The 27,945-nt window shown below is 37.7% G+C and overlaps 1 protein-coding gene across 1 annotated transcript; it reads right to left on the minus strand.

Moving 5' to 3' along the window:
• Window positions 1–1,677: 1,677 nt before the first annotated feature.
• ube2e1 (ubiquitin-conjugating enzyme E2E 1) lies at window positions 1,678–27,903 on the minus strand. Its single transcript, XM_053490120.1, has 6 exons — window positions 27,633–27,903; window positions 26,787–26,974; window positions 24,535–24,585; window positions 8,097–8,229; window positions 4,070–4,217; window positions 1,678–2,289 (listed from the first exon to the last, which is right to left on the minus strand). Exons 2-6 carry the CDS (start codon window positions 26,963–26,965, stop codon window positions 2,192–2,194), a joined length of 609 nt encoding a protein of 202 aa, XP_053346095.1. The 5' UTR covers window positions 26,966–26,974; window positions 27,633–27,903; the 3' UTR covers window positions 1,678–2,191.
• Window positions 27,904–27,945: the final 42 nt, after the last annotated feature.

Genomic DNA, 27,945 nt, shown 5'->3' on the forward strand with positions numbered 1-27,945 from the left:
GTACTTCAACTCAAAATTTATTGAAGTGTTACTTTTACTTGTAGTGGAGTACATTTTTTGGACAAGTACTTGTACTTCAGTATTGAGTTTGTGTACTTGTGCTACCTCTGATACATATGGAAATGGAAAGTCCATTAAAGACAAATGTATAAAAATTAAATACAATTTACAACCAAAGTACTGAAGAAACAGATACGTCTTAAGTCATCATTCAAAGATTGCCAGTGACTTAGCTGTATGGACGTTCATTCAATCACCAGTCTTGCTTTTCTTCCTCGATCTCCGAGAGCTGGAGGAACTAATGCTCTGGCCTGACTTTGACAGACTACTGACTTTAGATCACCGTTTCTCACTCGTTCTGTACACCACTTATTCTGTACAGGGTCAAAAGTGGCCTGGAGTGTATCCAAAGGGACTCTCAGGGCATACCATGTACAGGGTGCCAATCCAATCCATCACAGAGCACACGTGCATGCATGCGCGCACACACACATTGCAGGCAATGTGGAAACGCCAATTAGCCTAATTTGCACGTCTTTAGACTGTGGGAGGAAACCAATCAAGCACAGGTAGAACATACAAAACTGAACACGTTTACAGACCCGAAGGCAGGATTCAAACCCTCAATCCTGAAGGTGTAAGGCTGCAGTTCTCACTTTGGATCAGATGACCCCTTAAAAAAAAATAAAAAATAAATAAAAAAATAAAAAAAAAGAGAAAAAAAATTGGGTCGCATTGGATCAGATTCTATTCCATCTTCTGGTGTTCGATTTGACGCAATCTTGGTGCTAAAATAAAAACAGAAATTTAAACATTTGTATATATTTTTTCCCCTTCATATAAGCTTATGGACCCAGCCAAACTGCATTTATATAGAAGTAAAATTTAAGATGTTAAAAAGCACCTCTAAATCAATACAGAGCATTAATAAAATAAAACATTTTAAAAAAAAATATTTTTTTTACTAGACTCCGATGAACCTTTAAAGAAAAAGAAAAAAAAAAAAAAAAAAAAAAAAAAGTCTCTTGCATTGTATGTATACATACAAAACTGTGGATTATTAAAAAATTGGTAAATTATCATTTCTGGCATAGTACTTTTATTTAAAAAAATTAAAAACATGGACAATTCATTAATTTGTATTACTTAATAGTAAGAAAGATGAAGATATTTAAAAAAATAAATTCATAAAATCCACATAACCTAGAAGCATATTTTTAAGAATGAGTCTAGCCGTCGAAGTAAAGCGAGCACGTAGGAGTGCACACCCACAGGGTCAACAATGAAAATGTTGCATGGTGCCCCTAATTGACTGACTGATAGTAAGCAGTGTGCATCAGTTAACATGAAAAGAAAAATAACAATGCAAACTATATTGATGCACATACACGAACTATAAAAAGAAAGAAAGAAAAAAAAAAAAAAAAAATCATTGTGATGAACAAAAATAATCCTGGAGTCCCTGTGAGTGCTTCACAGCCTTTGCACTGACAGCCATTCAGCCTGATGTATGTAATATATACAATCTTAAGAATATAGCAAAAAATAATACAGGACTCTTGTGGGTGAAACCATCACAACTCTGTTACTCAACTAGAGAAATACAGGCACGTCGTCATTATACGAGTGCGTTTGTGGCTCATCTGGTTAATCATCACTGATGCAAACAGACACAGATTGTATGTCGAATGGAACTTTAATATGCAGGGGGGGGGAGACATTGTACAGTCAAGACCAGACGTTGTACCAGATGTCAGATTTTTTCTTCTTTTTTTTTTCTACACGCAAAAATCAGGATTGATCATCATGGCCCTCTTCTAAAGTCCTAACTAAAATCAATTTACAAGAACTGAGGGGGGGTGGGGGGGGACAAACAAAAATAAAAAGGAAGACATGTTAAGATCCATTTATTGCCAAAGTAGAATTCTACACAGGTAAAAATGAGGGGGAGGAGAAGAAGAAAGGGATCATGTTAAATGACAAACAGGAAATAAGACTTTAACTCCACCATAAAACACTCCTTGTACACTCTATCCTACAGCTGAACCCATCTCCCCTCCCACCCTAAACCACCCTCGTGCCCTCCCACTCTCCTCTCCTCTATATTACACACCCTTCTCCCCAGAGCCGTCCCTCCATCTTCATCATCATCGTCGTCAGTAGCACTCTTCTTCCCTGGTGAGGTGTGAGATTATGTGGCGTAGCGCTTGGTCCACTGTTTGGCTATCCTGTCGTGCTCCGGTCTGTTGTTTGTGTACTGAGTGGCGATGCTTCCCACCAGAGGGTCGGCTTTAGGAGAGGAAGCACAGGCTTGGTTTAGGAATGAATAAATGAAGTAAACAACAAACAAACACAAACTGAAAAACATGGTTGAATCTTAAAAGGGTGTGATGATTAAATGCATCCATGGGCTGTGTCTCAAACCACACCCTGCTTTAAATGGAAACTCTTCGTAATATGTTAAACCAAGGGAAATGTCTGCAGCAGCATACATGAGCATTAAACAGCTGGATAAATGCTCACACCTGTAACTGCCAGAGCGATGACACTCTGCTATATTCTAGGTCTTATAACGGCTCGAGCCCCAGCGTACGGCAACGCTGCAACTTCGGCCCAAGACCACGTGAGAGAAGAGTCGAGGAAATTCCTGGAGTTTAAGTCAGAAAGGGTCAATAGGTTTGGCTTTGCAGTTCATTAAGGCCCTGCGGTTGCGCGAGCCGTCACTGTTCTGTGCGGATGACGGTTAAAAGGTTACAAGTTTAAAATCCCGGGACCACCGGAGAACAAACGAGCAAGATCCATCATCATTATCATCAACTATTCAGCTGTGTGACTGGATTCTGTTTTACCTCTAAGCCACTTTAAAGAAGAAAAAAAAAAAGACCAAGATGTTCTCAACCCTGGCCCTTAAGAACTCCCCTTCACACCTCCTGCTCTGTACAAGCGCAAAAGCTGTTCCTATCCAAAGAACCAACATGCAGAACGTACAGAGGAAACCTTACTGGTTAAACTAATCATGCTGCTTCCTGATTCAATATTTCAGGATGATAATGTAAAAGGGTGGTTATGGTTAGTAAAGATCAAACACTTGATTGATCCACACACACCTGGACTACTATAAGTAGCAAGTGCTTGTAAAGCAAAAGCTCACCAAGTACGAGAACTGTGTTTCTAGGTTTTCGGTCAAAGTGTTATTATTGGTACTTAATTCTTTGAAAAATAATAACTTAAATATTATAATAATCTATGAATTTAATAAAACTATAAAGTTGGTGTGCGTCTGTGTGTACATTGAAAATATTTGAGGTTTTTTTTGTGCTGATGTACGATGAGTAATAGAACAATGTTTTTTGAACTTTTGTCTGTTTGTGCACGCATCACGTAAAAACTACTAGATAAATTTTTATGTGGTTTTCACATGTGTATTTGGCCGAGCTTGAGGCAACATACAGGCTTTGTTTAATCGCGATTGGCCCACAGAAAGAGAGAAGACTTTAAAATTTTGATAGAAAATGGCCTTATTTTAAAAAAAATTAAAAATACTGAAATGTAAAAAAATTAAATTTAGTTGATAAAAAAAAAAAAGAAAAAGAAAAATATGTCACTGTTTAAAAAAAAAAAAAAAAAAAGTTTTCATTCCAAAATTCAACGGACAGTACTGTACATTTCTTAAAACACACTTATAAGCGTGCAATTAAATTACACGAGGCACACCTTGTAAGAATAATTTGTTAGCAGTTTGTGCAGGATTGCAAAAAAAACAAAAAAAAACAAACAAACACACAACTCTGATCCATGCTAACTGAAACCAAACCTACTGACTCGAGTCTATGGATCTCCTCAGAGCAGGTTTGCACAGGGGGAACAGATAAAAGGTTTCAGTTGCAATCAGGAGGCCACTCAGACTTCATTTAACCATGTGGTATTTGGATTACATCATCGTGTTCGCACCCTCTTTAAAACAAACCCATATTTACAAATGATGCAACATGCATTTCACTCTCTTATGCTGACTTCTCCATTTCTTTTTTTAAGAGATTAATTAAACTGTTAGCATCAAGTATCTCACCAGGGTTGCAGTCTGTGAGGAGAGAGCAGATGGAGAGCAGCACCTTGGAGATGGTTAGCGCCGGGCTCCAGTTGTCCTTCAGGATGTCCAGGCAGATCACTCCCTGACTGTTAATGTTGCAGTGGTAGATTCTGGTACGAAACGTCACCTGGGAGGAAAACGGACACACGCCAGGGGTTAGCACGCTAGGGTTTTTACACCCAGATATCTTTTCCATTCAAATCATTTTTTGAAGACGTTATTAAATCATTAATCCCAGCTGTATGTGAGGAGACCTAGAGTAATGAAATGCAGGTGGAACATACTTTATTAGTAATATTTCAGACAGCACAGAGCAAATTCTACACACACGGTGAAGTGATATGAAAATAAAAAAATATTTAAAAGTTTTTACAAGCTTCTCACACAATCATGGTTCATTGTAAAAGGAAGTGTGTGAGAAATATTTTAAACCATCCCAGTTTCCCCTGCACATTCTGGGTGACAACATTGGGGTTCAAATACAAGGTTTTTTTTGCCTCCCCATACAGAACATTTGTACTTAGCATGTCATGATTACACCAAGTCTTCAAAGTATTGAGAAAAACATCACAGTGAATTTAGACGTTCAAACTCTAGATGGGGCAGAAAATGATGAACTACACTGAACATCAGCTATAAGGTTGCCATGGTTGCGAAGACTCTGTGCCATTGTTTATGTGCGGGGGGAGGAAATGGTTAAAGTTAAACCCGTGATGACAAGTGGTTTACAACAGCAGAAAATTGCAGTTTTAAAAAGACATTGTCTCTAATTTTCCAAAAAGCAACTTATTTCCTGGCTAAAGCTTTTATGCCAGAAGAATCCTTCTTTCTCTAGTGGATGTACTATGTGTAGTACTGTGCAAAAGTCTTAAGCACCCCTCTTGTGGAAAAAATAAATAAATAAAATCGACGGGGGAAAAAAAAAGTTTCACTGCTAAAGTGGTCATCCCTTCTCGTCTGTTCCAACCACTGACCAGTTTACTTCTCATCGGCCTGATCATGTAACCATCTGCACCTATAGTTATATTCCCTGGAAACTGCTCAGGTTCAGGGACTAGAGTGAAAATCTGAGATAAGGCCTTCAGGAAGCTTTGAGAACTGTTCCTCAGGACTGCATTTTACAATAATAATAAAATATAAAGTCTGACTGTTTAAAAGCTAAAAAATGAAAAATATAAGGGGTCAGTTTTGTGGATGTGTGTAATATTTTGTTTATTATTTTCATATATAAGAAAAAAATATATATATTTATTTGTTACAAATTCTTCATATGTTAGGCTCAGCGATAATCAACAAATACAATATAATCAATGATGAGCCCCTTCATTTCTTCAATGAAATGTAGATTAAACAAAAGAAATGCGAACAAATGTTTTTTGTGACGGGCTGCCAAGTGCCTGGGGAACCAAATTAAAATTAGTTGTTCGTCAATTTTTACCTCATTTCCCCTCTTGATGTTCCAATCACCAGCTTGATCATCTGCACTTGTTTCTCACTAGTTCATCCCTTAATTAAGATTTTTTTTTTAATAATTGAATGAAATCACAGCTCACTATGCAGCTTAATTGAAAATAAATTCCTCTGAAACTGATGTTTTTTCTGTCCAGTCCCTGAACAGTCAAATTTGCCAAAAATGAGGGTCAAAAAGTCCTTCAGAAAGCCTGGAGAAATAACAAGCATGGTAGCTTATGTTTAAAACCAAACCTGATGAAATAGCTCGCATTAACTCCCATTTAAGGACAACTTTTAAGTAAGGATCATCTCAGCCATGCGCTCGTTACCTAGCAATTGTTTTTTTTTTTTTTAATCCAAGAATAGTAAAAGATTAAAATCTTTGGTCACATGGCTGAAAATGCTCAACATTAACAGCAAGCTTATATGGCCAAAAGTATGTGGACATCTGGCTATGGGCATTTCCCATTAAATCATTGTTAAACAAATTTGAGGAGCTGACATGTTCCAGCATGACGATGCCACTGTGCACAAAACCAGCTCCAAAATTGGCCAAGTCTGACATAGAAGAAACACAGAGGTTTAATTTTCATTTTCACTGAACCTTGTGTTTTAAGTGTTTTTAAGAAAATGTTTGCATTTGAGATGGTAAATTGTTGCTGTTCCGCAGCACAAGAGAGAAAAACCGTTGGCTCAGTTGTGATCATGTGACGCTCTGCGTCAAAACAAGAAGCGCATGCGTGATACATGAGACTCGGTACTCGTCAAAATTAATTAAAAATCTTTGCTCGTCTTGAACACTCGCAAACCACAATACTCACAATCCGAAGGTCCACTGTACTCACACAGGTGGTATGAGAAACTTATTTGCCAAGTGTCTTAAGAATTGTAAGAAAAATCAGAAACAAAGAATTTAACAAGATATTCATAAATATTGTGCTACAAATTGAATCGGGACTTAAGTATCGTGGTACCTGGAGATCTTCCGTCCCTACTACCACCCTGCAGGCAACTGTTAACTGAAGATGACTTAAGATATTTTTTCTATTAGACTATTTTATTAGTTTTCTACTCAGCTGGCAAAAATCTGTAGTCGTGCAACCTCTTCAGATGTCTGGGACTCCTTTTAGTGACAGATATTTGTGTGCCAAACTAAAAACCAGTCATTTAACATGCATTTCCCTTTTGTTATTCTTAGGTCTAAATGAACATCTGAACGGCACAGCTCTGCACTCTAATTACAGCGTTAACAAAAAATAAACTGTTTGTTTTTGTCATCATGGAGTCATTTTAGAGGAAGGAAATAGCACCGTAAACTGTTTTGTGAAGCTAATAGCAACACAGAATGCAGTGTGAAAGAGAGAGAAAGAGAGAGAGAGATCATTTGATCACAATAGAGCAGTAAGATTGAAGATCTAAACACAAAGATTAAATGTCCTCAAAAAGACATGTTACTCAACGGGCATCAGTCCAACAATTTTCCGCAAGCTCTACAAGCATTATAGTTTATTACCAGTAAGGAGGAAGATTGGAAAGTGTGAGGAATGCCAGAACGCTACACCAATGCAAACATGCTCCGGTCTATAAAGCACCACAATAGGCTTATCATCAGCACTAAAACATTCAGTGACCTCATGGATGTGGCAGCACTGGTATTTTCGTCCTTCTGATCCGATCTTCAGTGCAGCTTTACACCATGCGGTCATCACAGACAGCGCGGCGCAGTTTAAACACTAGGTTAATAATACTTCGGCACAATCACGTATTAATCTTAATCTTAGTCAGAGATTAATGTTTTCATGATCTGTTTTCTGTATCACAATGTTATGATGCGCATGTGTGTCTGTATTCTGTGTCTTGCGTGCATTGCTGTCCTTCACCCTCCAAATGATCTAACGGACGATCAATTGCTCTAGCCTTGTCAATCAGACTTCCTGCATTGTAAATGGTTGAAGGGCTACTTAAGCCCCTTCTGTCTACACTGCCCTGGACCGTGCCTTTGCTTCTTTGTGTTTATCGTTCAGTTGTTACTAAGATATAACCGGTGTATGATAAATTTTTCAAAAGTGGTTGTAAGCTTTGGAAGCCAGCAAGTTCACCGTTTAAATAAATACAAAGCTAACGCACTACTAATTTCACGTCCTTTCATTTTTTTTTTTATCACTTTTTCCACCGTTCCCACCCCCGACCTGACCCAGTCCTGGTCGTAACAACAATGGGAAGAAAATGGGCACTTTATTAAACAATCCCATTTTTCTTTTACTTTGTGGCGAATAATCTTTTTGCTCTAGAACCGCAATGGAAAACTGTACACACAAAGTCTACATTTTCTGTACTACTGCAGATTTAATCAGTTTCCTGCATGTTTATCTGTTCAAAACATCAGCAACCCCTCATAGAATTTTGGTAATGGTTTGGCAGAATGATGCACAATAGACAAGCACTTCAAAGCAAAAAAAAAAACAAAAAAAAAAAAACGACCACACAGTGAGAACTCTCATTGTGTTCTAGTGGAGAAAATTAGCATCTTGTGAGAACCTGGGAAGTGTCTCACCTTGGGCGGTTTAAAGGGGTAGTCTGGAGTGAAGGCGATGTCGAGGAAGAAGACTCCCCCCTCGTACACGGAGCCTGGAGGACCCAGGATGGTGGACCTCCACTCGTAGATGTTGTCTCCTTTGGGGCCGGCACTAAAAACACAAACAGGGAAAATTAGACGTTTTGACATCAAGTGATGTTTGATGCAAGTATTTAAGACTTTGATCGGAAAAGGAAGAAAGATGAGGTCGAGTTTCCACAGAGAGTAAACAGCATACCTAATAGATGTGTCAGAATCAGGTAATTCAGACAGATGAGTAAGTTTAAGAAGCTGAAAACTGCGATGAACCGAGGAAAGAATCAAATCGGTTATTATAGATGATGGAAAAGGGACTGGGGTGTAAAATCATTTGTATAAATAATTTAAGAGGCACCCAATGTGATTTGGTGGTAATACGGACACTTTTTTATTTTTATATATATATATATATATATATATATATATATATATATATATATATATATATATATATATATATATATATATATATATATATATACACACACACACACACACACACACACACATACATACACACAGTATATATATATATAAAAAAAAAAAAAAAAAAAAAAAAAAAAACCCAGATTCAGTTTAAATACTACCTCAAATAACTACTATAAATATCTTGCTGTTAAACATTAAAAGTTTACTATGTAGAAATAAATAATTTTTACAAAAAACAAAAATCGAACAAAGAAAAGATTGTTTTTTTTATAAACATCCTACAGTCAGTGTAAAAGGCTGTATTTAGCCATGTGACTCAGACTCATCATAACATCCAAGACAGAAACATACTTGAAGTTTAAAAGAAAAATGCAAGCATACATTAACAGACTCTACAAAGATAAGAATTATTCTTTTACGTTTAATTTCATCTAATTCCATGATGGAGAATCCGTTCTAACTGATTTTAATTTATTTATACATTATAAAACAATGCTGAAGGCGATTGCATATTAGTCTTCTTTGAACAGTTGATAGAGATGTATCTGCTACTTATGCTCTAGTAAATCCTTCATAACAGCTCTAGTCTGAGGTGCTGGTTGTTAATTGGTGATTTCTGAGGTAACGGGTAACTCTAAATTAACCTCTCTGCAGCAGAGCCATGGTTTTGGTCTTGCTGTCCTGTGAACGTCTTCACGAGAGACAGTTTCATCAGGGTGCTTGATAAGTTTTGCAAATGCACTTGACAACACTGTTCTTGCAAGTACTAATCCAAAAAGGCTGTCTTAAAATAACAACTGAAGACTACTGTTATTTTATTTACATATGTCCAGTTATTCAGTATTGTTCTAAAATGTAGACAATTAATCAAAAGTTGCGTCCAAACTTTTGACTGGTACTGTGTGAATCTTCAGAGACCACCCAATTTGACCATATCGCAATACGTACGTATTGATGTGATTTGTATTGCAAGTCAATAAATGTTCCGATTTTAGAAATATTCTAATTCAACATTATATAATACTGAATTTAACAAATTTTGCAAATAATTTGCTCGTAACACATGCTGTGCTGCCTTTCAGCGTGTGTATAGTTTAGAGTGCGTCACTTGTAGGATTATGAAAGGTCAAAAAACATTTTGCCACCACAAATGCAGAAAATGCAGTACAAATTAAATATTTATTTTATTTAATAAAAAGCGATAATGGATTTAGAGTGACAATATTCCAACCCATCACTACTTGGAAGATTTGGAATAGTTCTATCACTGTAGTTTTTTCTCTCACCTTGTCCATTACAGTCTTTTATTCAGTCGAAATAATGTCTACCTAACCTCTAAAGCTGATCAAACTTGTCTAAAAAGGAAAAATAAATAGCTCGTGTTACTGAATAGCGGGGAAGTCGCCCATTATATAAACCTGCAGGAGTCGTGTTAGGATTTTATGGCATGTTGTTTAACGTCACAATAAATCTGGCGGCGTAAACCTGGTGTTAAACTGCTGTGGGGAATTTTTAGACACTAGGAAGTCCGCGTTAGTGGTGGCAAAGTTCATTGTATGAGAACAGTCCTGGAGTTAGAAGAAGATGATGATTGCCATGGCTTCACAGTTGGAAAAAAAAAAAAAAAAAAAAGAAATGTTGCAATGCTTGATTCTGCCTGAAGCGTGGGCAAACCTGTTTGAGACTGATCTGGAAAGCATTTGTGAAATGAAAAAAATGTAAGCAACGTTATAGTTTATAACTGTAAGGTAACAATTATATCAAATAGCATTTCTGCTTAACTGTAGAGTTTTCCAAGAGTTGTCATGAACTGATTTTTACATTTTAATCCTTATGCTACTTAATATTAAACCCCTGCCATAATATGAAAAACAGGTAAATAATCAAATCATTGTATTGTTTATATTAAAAAGGTTTTTATAAACTAAATTGGATTAGAGTACACTGATGTGCAAGTTTAAATGTGTGTGTGGGGGGGGAAGAAAGAATGTTGGTGTGACCTACATTTTTAAGAGCATTTGATAAAATTGTGCAAAGTTTTGCTTATACATGAAAACTGAAAGATCACAGAGCTAAAAACTTTTTAAAAAATTATATATACATACATACCATCCATAAATGTTCTTTTTGCTTAGAAACAAGACGGGGAGAAATTTGCATTTCCTCTCATTAATATGTAGACCTATTCACACCCTCTAAATCATCCACCTCAGACACACCCAAAACTATTCACACCCATCCCCGGCTGTACTCTCACCTCAAGACAGGTAATACTGCCAAAAACAACCCCCTAAAAGTAAGACTCATAAGAACTTTTTTTTTTTTTTTTATACTGCTGCAAATAAAATTTTGCAAAAACAAATCTTATCGATATAATTAAATTAAAGCACGTTAAATCAATATGGCTATAATGTTTAAGATGTTTAATTAGTAGGGATGCCCTCAGACCTCCCCCATTGGAAATAGGTATACTATTACTTTTCTAAAGAAACAAAAAACTTTAACCTCCCGAAACCCAGGTGTTCATTGCAACTTCTACTCTGTTTCTCTGCATCCATAGCTGATACCTGTAAATTTTATTAAGAAGTTTGGCAAAAGAATTATACCCAGCAGTCCTCATATGAGCAACAGTACAAGGCTATAACAGACAAGAAAGTTGAGCCAAACAACCTCCTGGAAAAAGTTTTTTTTTTAAGAATCCGCTTGCTAAACCGCTTTGCTCCTGACTATTTCTATTTTTTTTTGTCTGACTGAACAATCAGAGGGCACATTGAAGGGGTGAGGAAAACTCAAAATTGACCCTGAAGACAATGCATTACTCCTTAGACTATAATGTGGTTTGTAAAGCAGACGTGCAAAAAAAAAAAAAAATGCTCTGGATCACTTTGGGGAAAAACTGCCATGCTGCACTGAAATACACACACAAAAAAATAAAATAAATCACGGACAAGTAACAAGCTGTTTTCAGCATTTTGCGGAGGAATTATAGTGCACCAATGCACCACTACTTTCAGTTCAGCATACACTTGTTTATATAATACATGAGGCTCAGTGGTTATGATATTGAACCACTGACCGGAACATTACAGGTTCAAACACCAGCACAACCAAACCCGCTGAGCAAGGCCTCTTCACCCTCAACCGCTCAGAGATAAACGCTTCTGCTAAAATGTTATTCACCTAGAACATATTACTATGGTCAAGACATTAAATAAGTAACCTTACAAAAAAAATACCTTACAAACTTACTCATGATGAAGCTGATCTTAGACTTGGTCGATACACCTTTCTTAAAAATAAAATAAAAAATAATTTAAAAAAGGCTTTCAGTACTTTCACCGCAAGTGAAGTGAAGTGCGTTTCCACGTCTTCTGTGAAGTGAAATTGTGTCACATTTTATACTCTTCATTCCTTAAATGAATAGCTGCATCATTATCAACCTGCGAGAGGGTAACGCCCCAGGATTTGCAAAACATTTACGTCTGAATAGCCTTCCTGTCTGAGTGGGTGTCGTATGATCGCCCAAATGACATGTTTCTGTCCTGGTGTCAAATGTTTCTGCATTTGGGAAAAAAAAAAAAACCATACGCGACACCTGTATAAATCAATAGGTGGAAGTTTAGTTTGAAAAGAACCCAAAATGTATTCAGCACAAATTGAGTAAGAAGAAAAAAAGGAAGGGGAAAAAATTATTTGCTGAATATTTGAAACTTTTGAGTAAAAGGAAAAGAAATTTAAAACTTTCAGACAAATACAAAGCCTTGAAATTATAACACCCCTGAGGCAGGTTGTTCGTGTTACAGCATAGAGTTGTAGTCCAGATGTTTAGCTAATCGAAAGCATTTAACAAATAGTTAAATTACGTGTTTAACTTGTGAATCATAAGTGGGATATATCGATTTGCGCCAGTTGCGATTTTTTCCTTTTTCTTCTGCCTTTTCATTATCCATCTTCCGTAAAGAATGGAGGCTGCGTTGAAGCGCTTTTGGGTGCTGCATTATATCACTACACACACAGTACAACAATACAATGTGCAGAAAGAGAAAGCTGAAAACCATCAGAAAGTGAAAGCATGAAGATTGATGACGTGTGTAGCAGCATGCGTTAAGGTACACTTCTGTTTATATCATAGATAGACCAATAAATCAGGAATGTTTATTTTTTTAATATATACTTTTTTAAAGTTAGTAAATTGGAGTAAAAATCGCAGACTGCGCTTATCCAGTGTGAATGTGGCACACAATCACGTGCAAATAGGACATGATATGCTGCAAAATCTTTTGCCTACCAGCCGCCCAATCAATACTCCAGTCCAGTAGGTGGCGGTATTTCACCAATTAACCATAAACGGAGAGGACGTCAACAGTTTTAAAAGTTTTTAAATATGACCGTTTACCAGAATAGTTCAAAAGTTGCAAGTCGAATATATTCAGAACTGAACACTGACTCAGTGATTCGAACAAAGCATCTATTAAACTGCGTAATCACTTAAACCACACACACCTCTCTCTACTTGGTATCAAGAAATGGAAAGTTGACACCAAAAAAAAAAAAAGTTTCTTCTCTCTTCAAGAAGCGCTACACACAAACACATCAGTGTTTGTGTGTAGCCATTGTAATGAGCAGTAAGAGGCGTGTGGCACCAAGTGTGAACATCTTTAACTAAAACTACCCTGAGAGGACACAAAAGGTAGCTAACCACATGAATACACGAGGTACATAATTACCACAGGTCCATGATGATGATAATTAAAATAGCGACACAGCAAGTGCATGCAACAGATGTTTCCTTTGCATGCGTCAGGGGCAAAAAAAAAAAAAAGAAAAATGCTGTCTAAGGCCTTGCTCACATGTATGCAGGCATCTTTTAAAAATGAGAGTTCCTCTTACGATCTTTAAGAGAGAGAGAAAAAAAAGGCACAAAGATAAAATCACCCTCACCATAAACCTATGCTGGTCAATCAGAAGTCAAACACATGAGATGCAGCACATGAAAGAAGGCCGCCCCCCTTCAAAGCCAAAAACATAAGAGATCCTAAACATTTTCACTTTGAGTTTTCTGTGACTTAACTTTTGAAAATGGACAAGAGCTGATACTGAGTGATGTTCATGTTGAAATCTGATTGAAAAAATAAATAAATAAATAAATAAAGATGATACGTTGCCATCGAAGTACTTTTTTTTAATACAGTTACAGAGAAATAAAATCAGTTGCAAGCAGTGCTCCAGACAAGGTTCATACACGAGTCATCCAAGACTGAGTGAAAAGTAATAACATAAACAAAAGGAAAAAAAAAAAAATCTCAGCGCTGTGACGACACCGAGGTGTGTGAAATGAGCCAAGCAAAACCCTCACTTCATGCTACAAAAATAACTTCTCAGATATTAATAAAACAGCAGGCCAGGTCAAGTGCAAATAGTGAAGTAAAAGAAATTACTCATTTCTCGGGGTAAGTGCAGCCTGAGGTTTCTGCTCATGAACAAAACTGATGCTTCAGCTGAGCAATAGCATGTTTTTGCCCACAAAGCTCTCACACAGATTATATCACTGCCTGTTTATCTCACTGATTACATGAGCACAACAAAGCTACAAAGAAACAAACAATAGATAGCTTAAAGAAATGCACCATTACAAAAAATGAACATGTAGATCAATAATGAGCAAACCAGAGGTTTATTAAATTAATACCCTTGCAGTCTTCTACAATAAAGTGGAAAGAAAAAAACAAAACATGCTAAATAAGAGATGGGATGAGCACAGGGCGGTCTAAAACAGCAAGAGTGAGATTTATGTATGAACTGTTTTAACACGCACTTATCTATTGCTGAACACACTGCTCACATTTAGTTTTGTAATTCAACAGCAATTATTATTAAAAATAGGTCAGATTATGAACAGAATCCAGGCCTGAAAACTAAAATCAATTTAAGGGGAAACAAATAAGGCAGCAGACTAGGCTAGTCCAAACAAGGACAGGCTCTAATACATGATGTCCTGAAGTATTATAAATAGAGCTTATGTCTGAGCTATTTAACAAAAAAGAAAACATTATGCAAACTTTCAACATAATTCAGCCTAAATAAATAAAATAAAACCTGATGAGCATAACTACATGGGACCACCGCTGCTTAACAAACCAAAAGCTCCACTTTATTAAACCAATACCACCAGCCATCAACTCAACTAAATAGAGAAAACTACCCCTGAACTAAAGTGAATTAAAATATAAAATCAACTGTGGACTCGACAAAACAATAAAACTACCCCGACTTCACCAAGCAAAATAAATGAACGAACAAGATAAATAAATAAACCTACCACTAAAACTACCCTTCAACTCAACTCCAAATACATCAACAAATATGATTTCCTTTCTGAACATTATCCAGACATTTAAATACGGGCTTCATTATTTAAATACCTACAATAATTATTGTCTATTTATTGGAACTACAGTTTTCACTTCAATTAAATGAACCCATTATCGTCCTCTCTGTTCAAATAACTCGACATTAAGACTCTTCTTTTTGTGGAAGTTGAACAATCTAAAAATTGTAATTAATATATATATTTGATTATGTCAGATTGTTACTTCCACCACTGTACTGAAACAGTAAAGATGGAGGACGGCATTCCCCATATGCTACTTCCTATTAACTTATCTGCTGGATGAAAAACGCCCAAATCAGGTCATTTGTTAAACACCACAGATCTTACTTAACCCGATAGTCAAATGTGGTGTGAAAGAGCGAGTCTCCTACGTGTTCTACAACATACAGGAAGTTTACAGTCACTGTTAATTCATAAACATGTTAAATACACCACTAATACCAGTAAATACATCACTAATAACAGTAACAGCTAACCAGTAGAAAAAAACACAAAGACCAGACATTAATCCTGCACATGAGTCAGGATAGGATTGTGAACACGGGGAGGAGTCGGTAGTACAGCAGAACTGCACTGCAGCAGAAACGGGGAAAGAATTTGCTAGTGAATTGTCAGGTTTTGAGGAGTTATCTGATCCTTACACGCAAGTAAACCATGCAAGGAAGATAAAGTGTAAAGCTTTTTCAATGAATGATAAAGGTTTCTTGGGTGTTCCTTCTATTTATACAAACTGCTTTGTTTAAAAGTCATGCTTAAATGAAAATTAAATGCAACAAATAATGCATAACATACTGTAGCAGTGAAAAGGATATTACACATGACTGGTCAAAAAAAAAAAAGGCACAATTTCAAAAGAATCCAATTATCAGGTTGTGTTAAGCAAAGAGAACAACTAAAGAGATTTTAAATTACTGGAAATGGGTTAAGAATCCTTAACACATTATCAAAACTTGGAAGGATTGTGCAGAACCGTCAACTTTGCGGAAAACATTAAATAAAATATCTCGAACGGACATCACTTACACTTGAAGTTGCATGGTTAAAAATATACAGTATATATTCAGACTTCAACCTACAACCTAAACATACTGAATAACCAGGTCATCCCATCTATGGTGTTTTCCCTTTCCTGATGGTATGGCCATATTCCAGGACTCACGTTCTGTGAGAATAAGTAATTATTTTAACACATGAACTGGTCTCAGATTGTGTGCTGTAATCTATGCTCAAGAAGACTGAATGAAATCTTAGTGTGTCCGTGACTTTTTTTTTGGTCCAGGCAGGGTATACTAGACAGCACTGTCAATTCTTTAAGCAAGCAAAAAAAAAAAAAAAGCCAAAAGACTAAATTATGCTATAACTGTTTAGGCTACATTCATGTTTAAAGCATCTCAAACATACGGTTGCATTTAACAGATGAAAACCCGATGTATATTCACATACATTAGTCCAAGTTCAAAATAAAGGAGTCCCTGACTTGCGAACAAGTTCAGTTCCGTGAGCATGTTCGCGAGTCGAATTTGTTTGCATGTCAGACAAAGTGAGACTTGTACACCTTTGACACAAATATACAATGTAAAATGTATTTTATTTTATTATTTTTTTTTTTAAGGCAAACTGTTTGGCATTTTGGTTCCACATTATACTTATGTGAGACCGCGCCTCCAAATCACGAGCCGTTTTTTTTTGTCTCAGAGCTGTCAGACTTTAACCTGTCTCGTTGAGGATTTAATGAAAGTAGAATAAATCAGGTGTTCAATTTAATTTATTAATCCATTCACACAACTCATTAAAACCAAAAAGAAATTTAAAAAAAAAGCCTGAAATGCAAAGCTATTGAAGGGGACCAATCACAGTTATTGTAGCTATTGAAGGGGACCAATCACGATGTGTAGTTATATTTTTGCCGGCAGAGACAGTGGGATGCTCTGGATAATGTTTTTTTTGGGTCCCGCCATTCATGTGGATGTTTCTTTGACACAAAACACCCACCTAAACATTGTTGCTGACCAAGTACACCCGTCCGAGACATGACCGTGACCTCATTCTACAGGATATTGCCTCCTGCCACACAGCAGAGATTACAGAGGGATGGTTTGAGAAACAGGAAAGAGTGTTGGCTTGCCTTCCAAATTCCTCAACTCTCAATCTGATCGAGCATCTGTAGGATGTGTTATCTGGAATAGCAAGCTCACAATTTACACGACTTAAGATAATCTGCTGGTAACGTCATCATGACGAAAAGATACAATGACACGCCTTCAGAGATCATAGTTTAGTTCAGATCTCAAAGGGTCAGAGGCGACACCTGCCCAATATTAGACATGTGGTTTTAATATTATGGCTGATCGGTATACGTAATATTCTCAGATCTTTCACAAGAGGGAAAAAAAAAAAAAAAAAAAAAAAATCTTAAGAAGGTTTCCCAGTAGGTTTTCTTTGATGAGCAACACTTCATCAGGTGCAGTGCAACACTCCCGAGTGCCAATCATCCACCCGTGACCGACTCTGGCGCTCGAAACACATTGAACATGCTTCCACGCAGCCCCTCGCCTGATTACGGTGGAATTTCTGATGCAATATGGTCGAATTTCAAGCGGCAAGGTTACAAAAGCCTGCCAGAATAAACAGATCCTGAGAAGTGAATCAGAGAAATCGGTGTTAAAAAGGGGAAATCCACACTGACTCAAATTTCACCCATGTGTCTTTCAGTGTCAGTCATCTGCTGCTTCGACGACATCTATAAACATTAGCTCACTGTAGTGTTACAATGCAAAAGGTCACGGCACCCAGGGGGGTTGGTAATGCGGGCACACACACATACTTTCTCTCTTGCTTTATTGGACAACAAGCAGCCCATCAAGCTGCTCGGCTCAGAGGAGGAGTAAAAAACAGAAAAGGCCTATAAAACAGCCCTGGGCTCAGCAGTACAGAGCACAAGCAGGGCAATTAGAGCGGCACACTGTTTTTAATTTCAGTCCCGGCCTCCTGAGTCAGCCTGCGGCGCTGGAATGTGAAGAATCCCAAACGTGTGACAGACACCCATTGGGCAAAATCCACACGAGAATGGAAGGGGTAGAAAAAGGAGGGAAAAAATAAAAAATAAAAAAATGCAGGAACAGCAGAGGGAGAGGTGCAAAGATAAGGAATAGAAGGACAAACAGAAAGGAATTAAGGAAGAAGTTCTAGGAGAAAAAAGGGGAAGAGAAATTAAATAAACAAGAAAATAAAAGAAAATAAAAGGCAATGCAGGCAGAAAATAAGGAAATGTAAAGAGAATAACTAAAGCCCTAGTCTTTAAAATCCTACCTCCTGCTGTACTACACACATCGGCTAATCAACCAGAAACCATTTCCACAACTACCCTCCGCTTTATCCAAACCCTTAATAAATACAGATAAATTATGTTAATGTCATACATGTCTGAATTTTTTTTTTTTTTTTTTTTTACCATTCACAAACTCGACAATTTTTCATTTAAAAAGTGAGGACGCCGCATGAGTCCTATGCGAAAGGCCGGAAATTGGGCAAAGCTTCCAGGAGTTGTTGGTGTGTATCGGAAAATTTAAAACAGCACGATAATAATACGTCAATTGAATCATATTTTTCTTTGATGACACATGTACAAGCAAACTCAGACGTTTCATTTTGAGTATGATCTGTTCGCAACATTCCGTCTGAGTGGTCAAGCAAAATGGCCTTTATCTAGGTTTGGGGAGAACCAAAGATCCCGCGACAATTTTAAAACGTATTGCGAGTGGAAAAAAATAAAAATAAATGTGGAATTTGGAAACACATCGAGTATAAAAAAAAAAAAAATTAAGATGGACTTAAAGTTGTTAGAACAATCTTTAAGGAAAAAAATATATTATAATCTACCTAAAGAAAAATGGTAAATTCCACATTTATTTGATATGAAATATCAAATAATTAAAACAAACAAAAAAAAAACTCCAAGGTTTGTGAAACTGTACTAAATATGAACTAAAGCATTAAAATAAAAAAATAAACAAAAAATGCCAAGGTGCTGCACAAAACTCTGCATCACTGGAATGATTGAGACAGAGAGGGTGAAGGTGACGCCCCACCCACTGAGGACACTGATGGGACACTTAGCACAAGACGAATCAGTACGTTCGTTCGCTCTCAAAACACTGAAACGTATGATTATGGCCGTCCGGGAGCTGCTTTCGCTGTTAGCAACATTACAAATCGAATGGATGAAGTCATTGCTGTTGAAATTCAAATTTTAAATTCGAAGTTTGTCAGTAACAGTCAAACAGTATTTTAACAGCCATACAGAGTACGATATGCAGTAAAATACTATTCAAATAATAAATATAAAATAAAATATAATTGTACAATATAGAAAACGTTTAGCAGTAAAATGTACACTTGTTCACATTCATCAACCTGAACGTTAATAATGTTCACTTTTAGTTATTTAATTTGTTTCAAACTGATCTGGTTACTTCAACACTATCCGCAAGTTTGTTTGTTTCTCTTACCAGAGCGGTCAGAAGCGAATCGAACTTCAGCAGGGACAAGATGTTAAAATGAGTGTACATTGGATAAAATAAAAAAAAAATTATATTTCGTGTGGACATTACGGAGTTACAGTGGAAACTGGAATGCATATCTGTGCTCAGTTACCTGTCGAGTTTGACAAGATTTTCTCAGAGGAAGTCTGTATGAAAACAGTAATAGAGAAGATCCTGTAAAACCTAAATGACCACAAGACCTTGTATTAATTTAATCCCATCTCAAAAGGGCTCAAGACTATGAAAGGACAATTAAATGGTTCTACTGCACAAGTGTTGCCCTACAGCTGGATTTACTCGGTGGATTAATTAGCACGCACGTGAAAATGCTAATAAAACCCGATTACAAAAGCTGAGTAGAGAAAAGCAGATAAGTTCGAAAGCGAGGCAAGAGGAACGGAGCAGGAGAGTAAAAAGAGCTGAAAAGGATAAAAACGTGTGTCTTGAGAGTAATAAAGTTAAGGTAATAAAGTCTGCGATATGCTGTAACGCATTAAAGAATGCACATGAGGGAAGAATAAAAACGCCGTGCCCCTTGCTGTGTTTCGTTATCTGACTAGTCACCTACACAGGCTGCGATGCTGAATCTTTCATGACCACAAAATAAAAACAAACAGGGGAAAAAAAAAAAAAAAAAAAAAAAGAATCAGCCAGTCTGCTGAATTTAACACAACATGGGGAAAAATTAAAGAGAAATCTATCAGCCAAGAACAGGAAACAGATCATTTCCACAAAACGACGTGAACGACTGTGCACAGGATACGATCAAAGACAAGAAAGGCAGAGATAAAGAGAGTGAGAGAGACAGAAGGCACAGGGTGAAGCTTGCAAAAAGCAGCTCCTGAAGAAGTGCAAACAGGGTCGAGACCACCGGCGTTTAAAAAAAACATGAACTTCACCCGCTAATAGCCGCCTCTGACCTAACTGTTTAAACCACACACGCTGTATGCGTTCACGCATCATACCTCAGTCAAAGCCTCAACGGATTAAATACGCTAGACGACAACGTCTCCAGCGCTAAAGCGGTGGCGCTGAATTTACTATCGACCAGCACGTCCATTTTAAACACTGGCACGTTTGAGGGCGGATTGTGAAACTGTATGAAGCTGGCTACATGACAAAACAAAACAAGTGTTTTATCTTGTCTACACACATCCTGCCGATACACACAGCTAGGTGTAAAAGTCAGGGAGGAAAAAGAAAAACTAAAAAAAGGTTTATTATTCCTTTACAAGGCACTACAGATGAGCGATATGATAACACAGTAGTACAGGTTTATAAATAAACCATCAGCAAAACTTTAAAATAAAATCTTTAAAAAACAAGAAAAGAAATAAATAGTTTTACATAACGTAAAAATTTTAAATCTGCTTCGAGTTTGTTCCAGGAATTTTAGAGATCTTAAATTTTCAGTTGACCGTCACAATATTGTTTAAGTTTAAATTAATATTAAAGTCCACATTACAATTTCTTTATAAATAAATAATTATGATTAAAAGTCTTTTAAATATAAAACTCAAATATACATTTTTTTTAAGGATTGATTTGGAATACAGTCTTATAAACGCATAGCAAGTGATTTGAGGTCAAAGATTTAAAAAAAAAAAAAAAAAACCAAAAAAAAAAAAAGCGGGGGGGTTCTCGTCACACATGCGTCACGCGTGTATGGAAATTCTCTTACTTTCACTATTAAACAGCTCTGGTTTCTCCAACACTATTTATGAGGCAACTTCACCAAGCGCCAAGTTATCTCCATTCATGATTTTTTTTCCCCCGACTGTATTTCTTCCAAAAGGTTTTAATAAACTGTGTTATGGCTTTTGACAATTTTAGTAGTTTCCCCCTAGTTGTTTTCTTTGCTTGACGCAGCCAAATATTTCGACCCTTCTGAAGCAGAGGAACAGTTTTTACCACGACTGCAGGATGCGTCTTCTGACGTGGTTTAGTAAATGAGAAGCTACCGACTGTGCGTGTTGAAGGATTGTTGTGGGTGAAATGTTTTGATTGTATAATAAAGGCTTTTAGGTATTTGCTTATTTAAATTTAAACATGGATTTTTCTTCAGCCAGGCGTTATATGTAAACCTGTGTAAAGCAAAAGTCATTTTTAACACGAGTAAACAAAGGCTAGGTGCATGGTTAAGATACATCACATCAGACCAGATATTTAAAAAACCTCTATGATAATCCTAGACTTTGAAATATGGTTAATCAAAAGCTTTTTGTGCTTAAAAGTAATTGAAAATGATATGCGGGTGTTTTCTAAAAGTGTGTTTATTATATATTATTTTGAGAAAGTAAAAGAAACTTTACTTTAAATGTACTCAACACTATAACACCACTGTAACCTGAGCACTTTGACCTATGGGTTGACCTGAATTACTTAAAGATCATGAGAAAAGAAAAATGCATTCTTAGTGTTTTTTTCTCTTGCAGCTTATAGTACTGTTACTTTCATTTACTTTTAATAGATTCTTTTTAACAATTATGAGACCATTATTGCAACAAATTACAGACCATCGTCTCTCTCTCTCTCTCTCAAAAAAAAAAAAAAATTATAATTTCAGTCGTGTCTCATGTTGTCCCTGTAACTGCTGATGCGAGAAGTGCTGCGGTGTGAACATGACTCGAGCTGTGCGTCTTCTGCTGCAGTCTGGACCTTGACATGAGAACTGATTAGGTGTTAAACTGCGGCTTCTTAACCTTCTAGCTGAGGCAAAGAATGTGTGTGCGAGCGCGTTATTATCACTCGAGTTTCATGCCAAATGTGCTCTTATCAGGTTCAAATGGAACAAAATATAGCTCATCCAGAATAGAGCATAGGGTGAGAGATCAGACCTGATAAGCGACTCAGTAGTGTGCGTGTGTACAATCAACACACTATAGCATGAACACTACAGAAAACTAGAAAAGGACTCGCCTGCTATTTTTGGTTTCCTGAAACTGATACTGAAACCTTGATCAGCTGTTTTTTTTCCCCTTCATAACCATCCAAAGCAATGTTTTTAACTAAAGCACTTAAATACAAACATAACTTGAACATAAACATAAAAACAGGATCGGGACTGAACAGCTACTAAATCGCTTGTTAGTGAGACATCAGAAATTGCCTGAATTTGCTGGAGAGCATAAAGATTGGACTTTGGAGCGATGGAATAGGGTCGTGTGGTGTGATGAGTTCAGATTTGACCCTGTTCCAGAGCGCTGAGCATGTCAGAGTGAGAATGGAAGCGCATGAAGCGATGGAGGCGGTGTTATGATCTGGGGTTGCTTCAGTTGGTCAGGTCTAGGCTAGTGGCAATAAAATGAGTGTACAGAATGACCAGGTTATCACTTCTCCAATGGCACGACCATATTCCCGGACTCGTATTGTAAAAGCGTGGTTTTGGGTACATGGGAAATCATTTTCACACACGAACTGGTGATTGCACAGTCCTGACCTTAAGCCGCATTAAAAGTCATCGGGATGTGCTGGAGAAAACTGGTTGAATTCTACAAGATCTCAGCTACAAATGAACAACTCCGGAAGGGAAAAAAATATGAAACATCGCATAAAGCTGTCGAATGATGCCACGACAAAAACTGGAATCAAAAAAATTGGAGGTCAGATGAAATATTAGAATGCACGGTTTGTGTTTTGTCAAGGCAGCATTTTATTTTTTTTAAATGTAACATCAGCAGAACATGGGTAGGGGTAGGCTCCGTGGTTAAGGCATTGGACTAGTGATGGAAAGATCACAGGATCGAATTTCAGCACTACCAAGTTGCCTAGAGCAAGCCCATTAACCCTCAAACTGCTCAGATGTATGAGGAAATAAAAATCTAAGTAGCCAACTGCAATAAGGTATATGTAACATAAACCACAATGTCAGCCAAAATACGGACAATTCCCTCCTGAAAACCTGAGCCCAAACTCAAAAACAGCTACAAATCCTGCTCATGTGTGGATAGAAAGTTTAATGTTAAACTGGAAATTTTGTCTAAAAGCTCAAACAAGAGGCAGTGAATTCTATTAACCTCACAGCAATCAACCAAACCCTTTAAGACTAATTCACATTCAGCACAGAGATTAATATAATGAGAAATAAAAAGCTCAGAGGGCAGAGAGAGGCAAAACCCTGAAGCACTGCTCAAATAAAGCATTGAGTGTAAATTCTGTCTGCTTGGGTGTAAATGATTTGTACTCAGCATGATGCACACACACAAGAGCGACAACAACAAGCCAGAAAACAGGAAACCAGCGCACTTCTAGACGGCTCCTTCGACTTATTGTTAATTCAGAGGAGGGGACATACACAGGAAGTCATTTTGGAGACTAGGGACATGTTTGCTCTTTGTCCTAATCCCCAAGTTGATGATATGCCAGACTTTGGTGAGTTAAAGCTGCAAAGCTAAAAATAAATAAATTAATTAATAAAAATAAATGAGGAAGGAAAGCTTGACTTCAGGAACATCTCAGTCACTCCTCTCAATCATCTCCCAGAGAGTAATCCTTTCACAATGCACTCTCACTACACACACACACACATTAAAATCTGAACACAATATGAACCAAATCTGATTTTTTTTTCTCGACACCAAATCAGATTTGACCCACTTTCACATGCTGTCCAAGATCAGATAAAGACCAGAAACCCTTACCGAACCTGGCTCCTCTCGCGCATCTCTCAGCGATTTTTGCAAATCCAGCAAAAGCAATGAATCTGCGCTTTTTTTTTTCTCGCTTCTTTAATCAAAAACACCATAAAAGCTCCAAAGCAGATGACTCGCTTTTAAATGCTCCTGCAGTACAGATATGAACAATTTGCTCATAAGTCACATGATTCTCACAGGACTTGTTGCTCGTTATGGAGCGCTCAATCAAAAAAAAAAAAAAAAAAAAAAAGGTACTTTGATGTCTACACTCTTAATAAATAAAAATGACATCTGTCAAACACTCTTTAAAAGGAACGCCACGTTTCATTTAGGAGAGAGAAAAAGGTGCAAAGTATGACGATGGATTTAGATCGGTTACTTACCTGCAATTTGGTGGAGGATCCAACATGATATCAGCTAGCTCCTTCTGAATCCTGCAAAACAAACACATCAACCAAAAGTTAAAAGGATATAAATCTATATATACAGTATATAAAATGGAAATGGTACAGCAGGCAGCATCAGCATTGTCAACTTTGTCCTACTGTGATACTACATGTAATAATACATCTTTATTTGATGACCAGCTCATCATCAGGTGAAGTACCCCTCCCTGCTTCTTAGGCCTCTGTGAGCTGACCTCTGTAGATCTGGTCCAAGTTCCCTCTACTATTCCAGCAACTTTCCCAGAAACCCCCCTCCCCCCTGTGATCTTAAAACACAGCCCAAGTTTTATTCTGTTCGCACCATTCGACTAGCCGCTGATCCGCTGCTATTACGCAAATTAAGATCGAGCACTTGACACTTCGAATGTTGTGTTTATTTTTACTGATGGAGCAGAATAAGTTTCCAAAGAAGGGGTCTGACTACATAAGGGGTTGAACGTTGCCACGGTGACTGACTGACAAAGAGCCCTGAGTAAGTGTGGTAAAAAGTTTTGTTAAAACAAATCGTTAGCAACTTTAAGCTAACACAACTGGAGTGAGACAAATATGTGTGGTCTCAAAAAAAACCATCGAAGGTTGAAAATGCATGCAATACTCTGACAAAAAGCCGATTTTATGAGTGCTCGGGTCACACCTGGACTTGGATGGTGCAGTGTAACAGAACAGTTATGAGAGTAAAAACTCCCTTTATTTCTCTATATAATCCCCTGCTTTACTAACGTACTTATCTCAGCGTTTCACTAGTGCTTGGCCACCATAGAGGTAAAAGGTTCTCTCAGTACTTCAGAGCCATGATCAGACTGCCTGCTTCACTTCTAAAACCAGGCCTCCCAGGAACTCCTTCCATGGACCAAACGTATAAAAACGGCTGGGAGAGGGGTTAGGGGATTTGGGAACAACTTAGTCGAGTTCATTTAATGTGCAAGTGGTGTTGGTGAATGTTTGTGTACAGTTCCTACAGACAGATGCGTCTCCTGCGCAAGTTATTCATCGATTTTCAACTTTACACTTGCTAAATGTTCAGATAAAATAACTGCAGTGGCCCCAAGTCAGGATCATTTATAGATAAAAGGCTCTCTCTATAACATTGGTACCGTTCTAATGAGTCTCATCACCGTCTCCTCCAAATATCAATCACTTTTATGGCTTTATTCACAAGAAATTTCAACCTCATAAGTCCCAGTTTGATTTCAATTCTATTTAATATGTATAGCACTTTTAACAATGGTCACGGTCCCAAAGCAGCTTTACCCAATCAAAGGAAAATTCAAGGACTTAAACGCCCCTCATAATAAAGTGCTTCGTAATTTATGCAGAAAACCTTTGTTTTCTCCAGAGTCAGTCGTGTATCCTCGTGAACGTGTTAAAATGCGTGTTCCCTTGAACACCTACTACGAAAGTCAAACCATCCGTATTGAAATGTCCCTGGCCGTTCTACTGAAACGTCAGCACTCATGGCTGTCACTTGTCTGATCAGACAAGAAATAAGTCTTTTCTGTAGACTTCCTCATCCTACGTTGTGAGTAAGAAACCAAGCCTCCAAACCAGACCCAAGAATAAAATGTGCTAACAGTCAAGATGCAAGTTTCCACATTTTAAAGTGGCTGCACATTTTTAAAGCAGCAGCCGCTAACACGTCATATAGGACATGGTGACCGGGTGACCCGATCGAATCGATTTTTTTTCTCAATTATCTGATGCTAACTTTACAGCTCAGGACAGAGCTTATTCTTCTCTGAATTTAAAATGGCCATTAGTGGCTCAGTGGAAGGTTTATCGCCTGCCAATGCAGAAGGTCTGGTTTTAATTCCTAAACACCCAAACTGGTGCGGACGAACAGACTAACAACATTTTGGTAAAAGATACAGAGAAAATATTTGCTTTACGATAAAACATTTGAGGCACTCTGGCTACTCACAACTGTAAGTTGTGAACTTGAGTAGTGGTAGCGGTCTCTTCCCCATGTAGGTCAGAGGTACAGTAGCTCAGTGGGATTAAGTGTTCAGAAGATCCCAAGTTCAAACCCCACCACCACCAAGTTGCCACTGTTGCGCCCTTGACCAAAACCCTTAACCCCCAACTGCTCAGATGCATAAGGCTGTACGTCGCTCTAGGATAGAAGGTGTCTGCGTAACAAATGTAGGGGACTCAGGACACTGGAATAAAGGTTGGCAGGTCTACACACTGACCTTTTGGCGCTGGTTGAGAGAAGTTTGGAGTTTTTATTCATGCCGGCCTTGCTCTCTCGCTTCTTGCTCGGTGTGTCTTTCTCCGACTGCTGACGGACCGTGGACGAAAACGATGAGGACGACGATGATGATGAAGAGGAGGAAGAACTAGAGCCGGCACGCGAATCCTCATCCGACATCCTCGCGACCTTGATGGACCAAAAGTAAAAAACAAGAAAATCAAAACCTAGGATGAGAGTAGTCGTGGAAGACAGAAAGAACAATGTGAGAGTAGACTTTCTGATAACAGAGTGTGTGTGTGTGTGTGTGTGTGTGTGAAGAGAGAGAATTTAAACAGCCCTCTTATCTAACAGTAGTTGATTCATTTCATAAATATCGAGATAATAATAATAATAATAATAATAATAATAATAATGGACCCCTGGGTTTGCTCTCTTTATGAAATAAAGCTAGTTATACAAAGTGATCGATTTAAACTAGCAGATTAAACCGAAATAACCGACTGGGCGACGCCGCGCGAGCGCGCACACACGCAAACACACACAATTAGCTTCACTTTTCCTCCTCGAGTTTGAACAAACTTAGCAAAAGCTTTCGACTACAAACAAACAAACAACAAATAAACAAACAAGTAAACACGTCGAATAGAGAGCGCGCGCTGAGTCTGGGTCTCGTGCTCAAGCACGCGACTGTCCAACAACAACAGACCCGTCTTTCTCTCTCCCTCCCTCCCTCTCTAAACCATACTCACTAAACCCGTTCGTTATATATACATATAAATAAATCTATAATACACCCTTATATAAACTACACAACCAACCTCCCGCTTTAATTCTGCTTTTCTACCTTTCTTTGTGTCTGCGCGAGCCTCTTCCGTCGCCTTGGACGCGCGTGTTTGTAATCGCCCTCGCGCCGAGCGGAAGTGCCGTGGCGATCCGGCGCAAGCCCACAACACACCAGCGGTACAGCGCGGAAACGCTGCTCTGTATTCACCTTCTCTCTCTCTCACGCACACACACACACAAACGCACACAGGCCGTGCCAAGGGAGTAAATAACCCACTAAATAAATAAAACGCTTATAAGCGGTTATGTCACGTTCCCACCAAGCACGTTATAAAAGAGGAAGCTTATCTTTGACGCTGTGACGTAGAATTTCC

The sequence above is a fragment of the Clarias gariepinus genome, chromosome 28 (genome assembly GCF_024256425.1).
Source record: "Clarias gariepinus isolate MV-2021 ecotype Netherlands chromosome 28, CGAR_prim_01v2, whole genome shotgun sequence".
Classification (NCBI taxonomy): Eukaryota; Metazoa; Chordata; class Actinopteri; order Siluriformes; family Clariidae; genus Clarias; species Clarias gariepinus.

Excerpts from the sequence above, each read along its gene's own strand:
- ube2e1 (XM_053490120.1), bottom strand. The coding sequence starts at position 26,965 with ATGTCGGATGAGGATTCGCGTGCCGGCTCTAGTTCTTCCTCCTCTTCA. Across the intron at positions 4,218-8,096 it reads ACCCCTTTAAACCGCCCAAG|GTGACGTTTCGTACCAGAAT; the intron begins GTGAGACACTTC and ends TTTTCCTCCCAG. Across the intron at positions 2,290-4,069 it reads CCTCACAGACTGCAACCCTG|CCGACCCTCTGGTGGGAAGC; the intron begins GTGAGATACTTG and ends CCTCTCCTAAAG.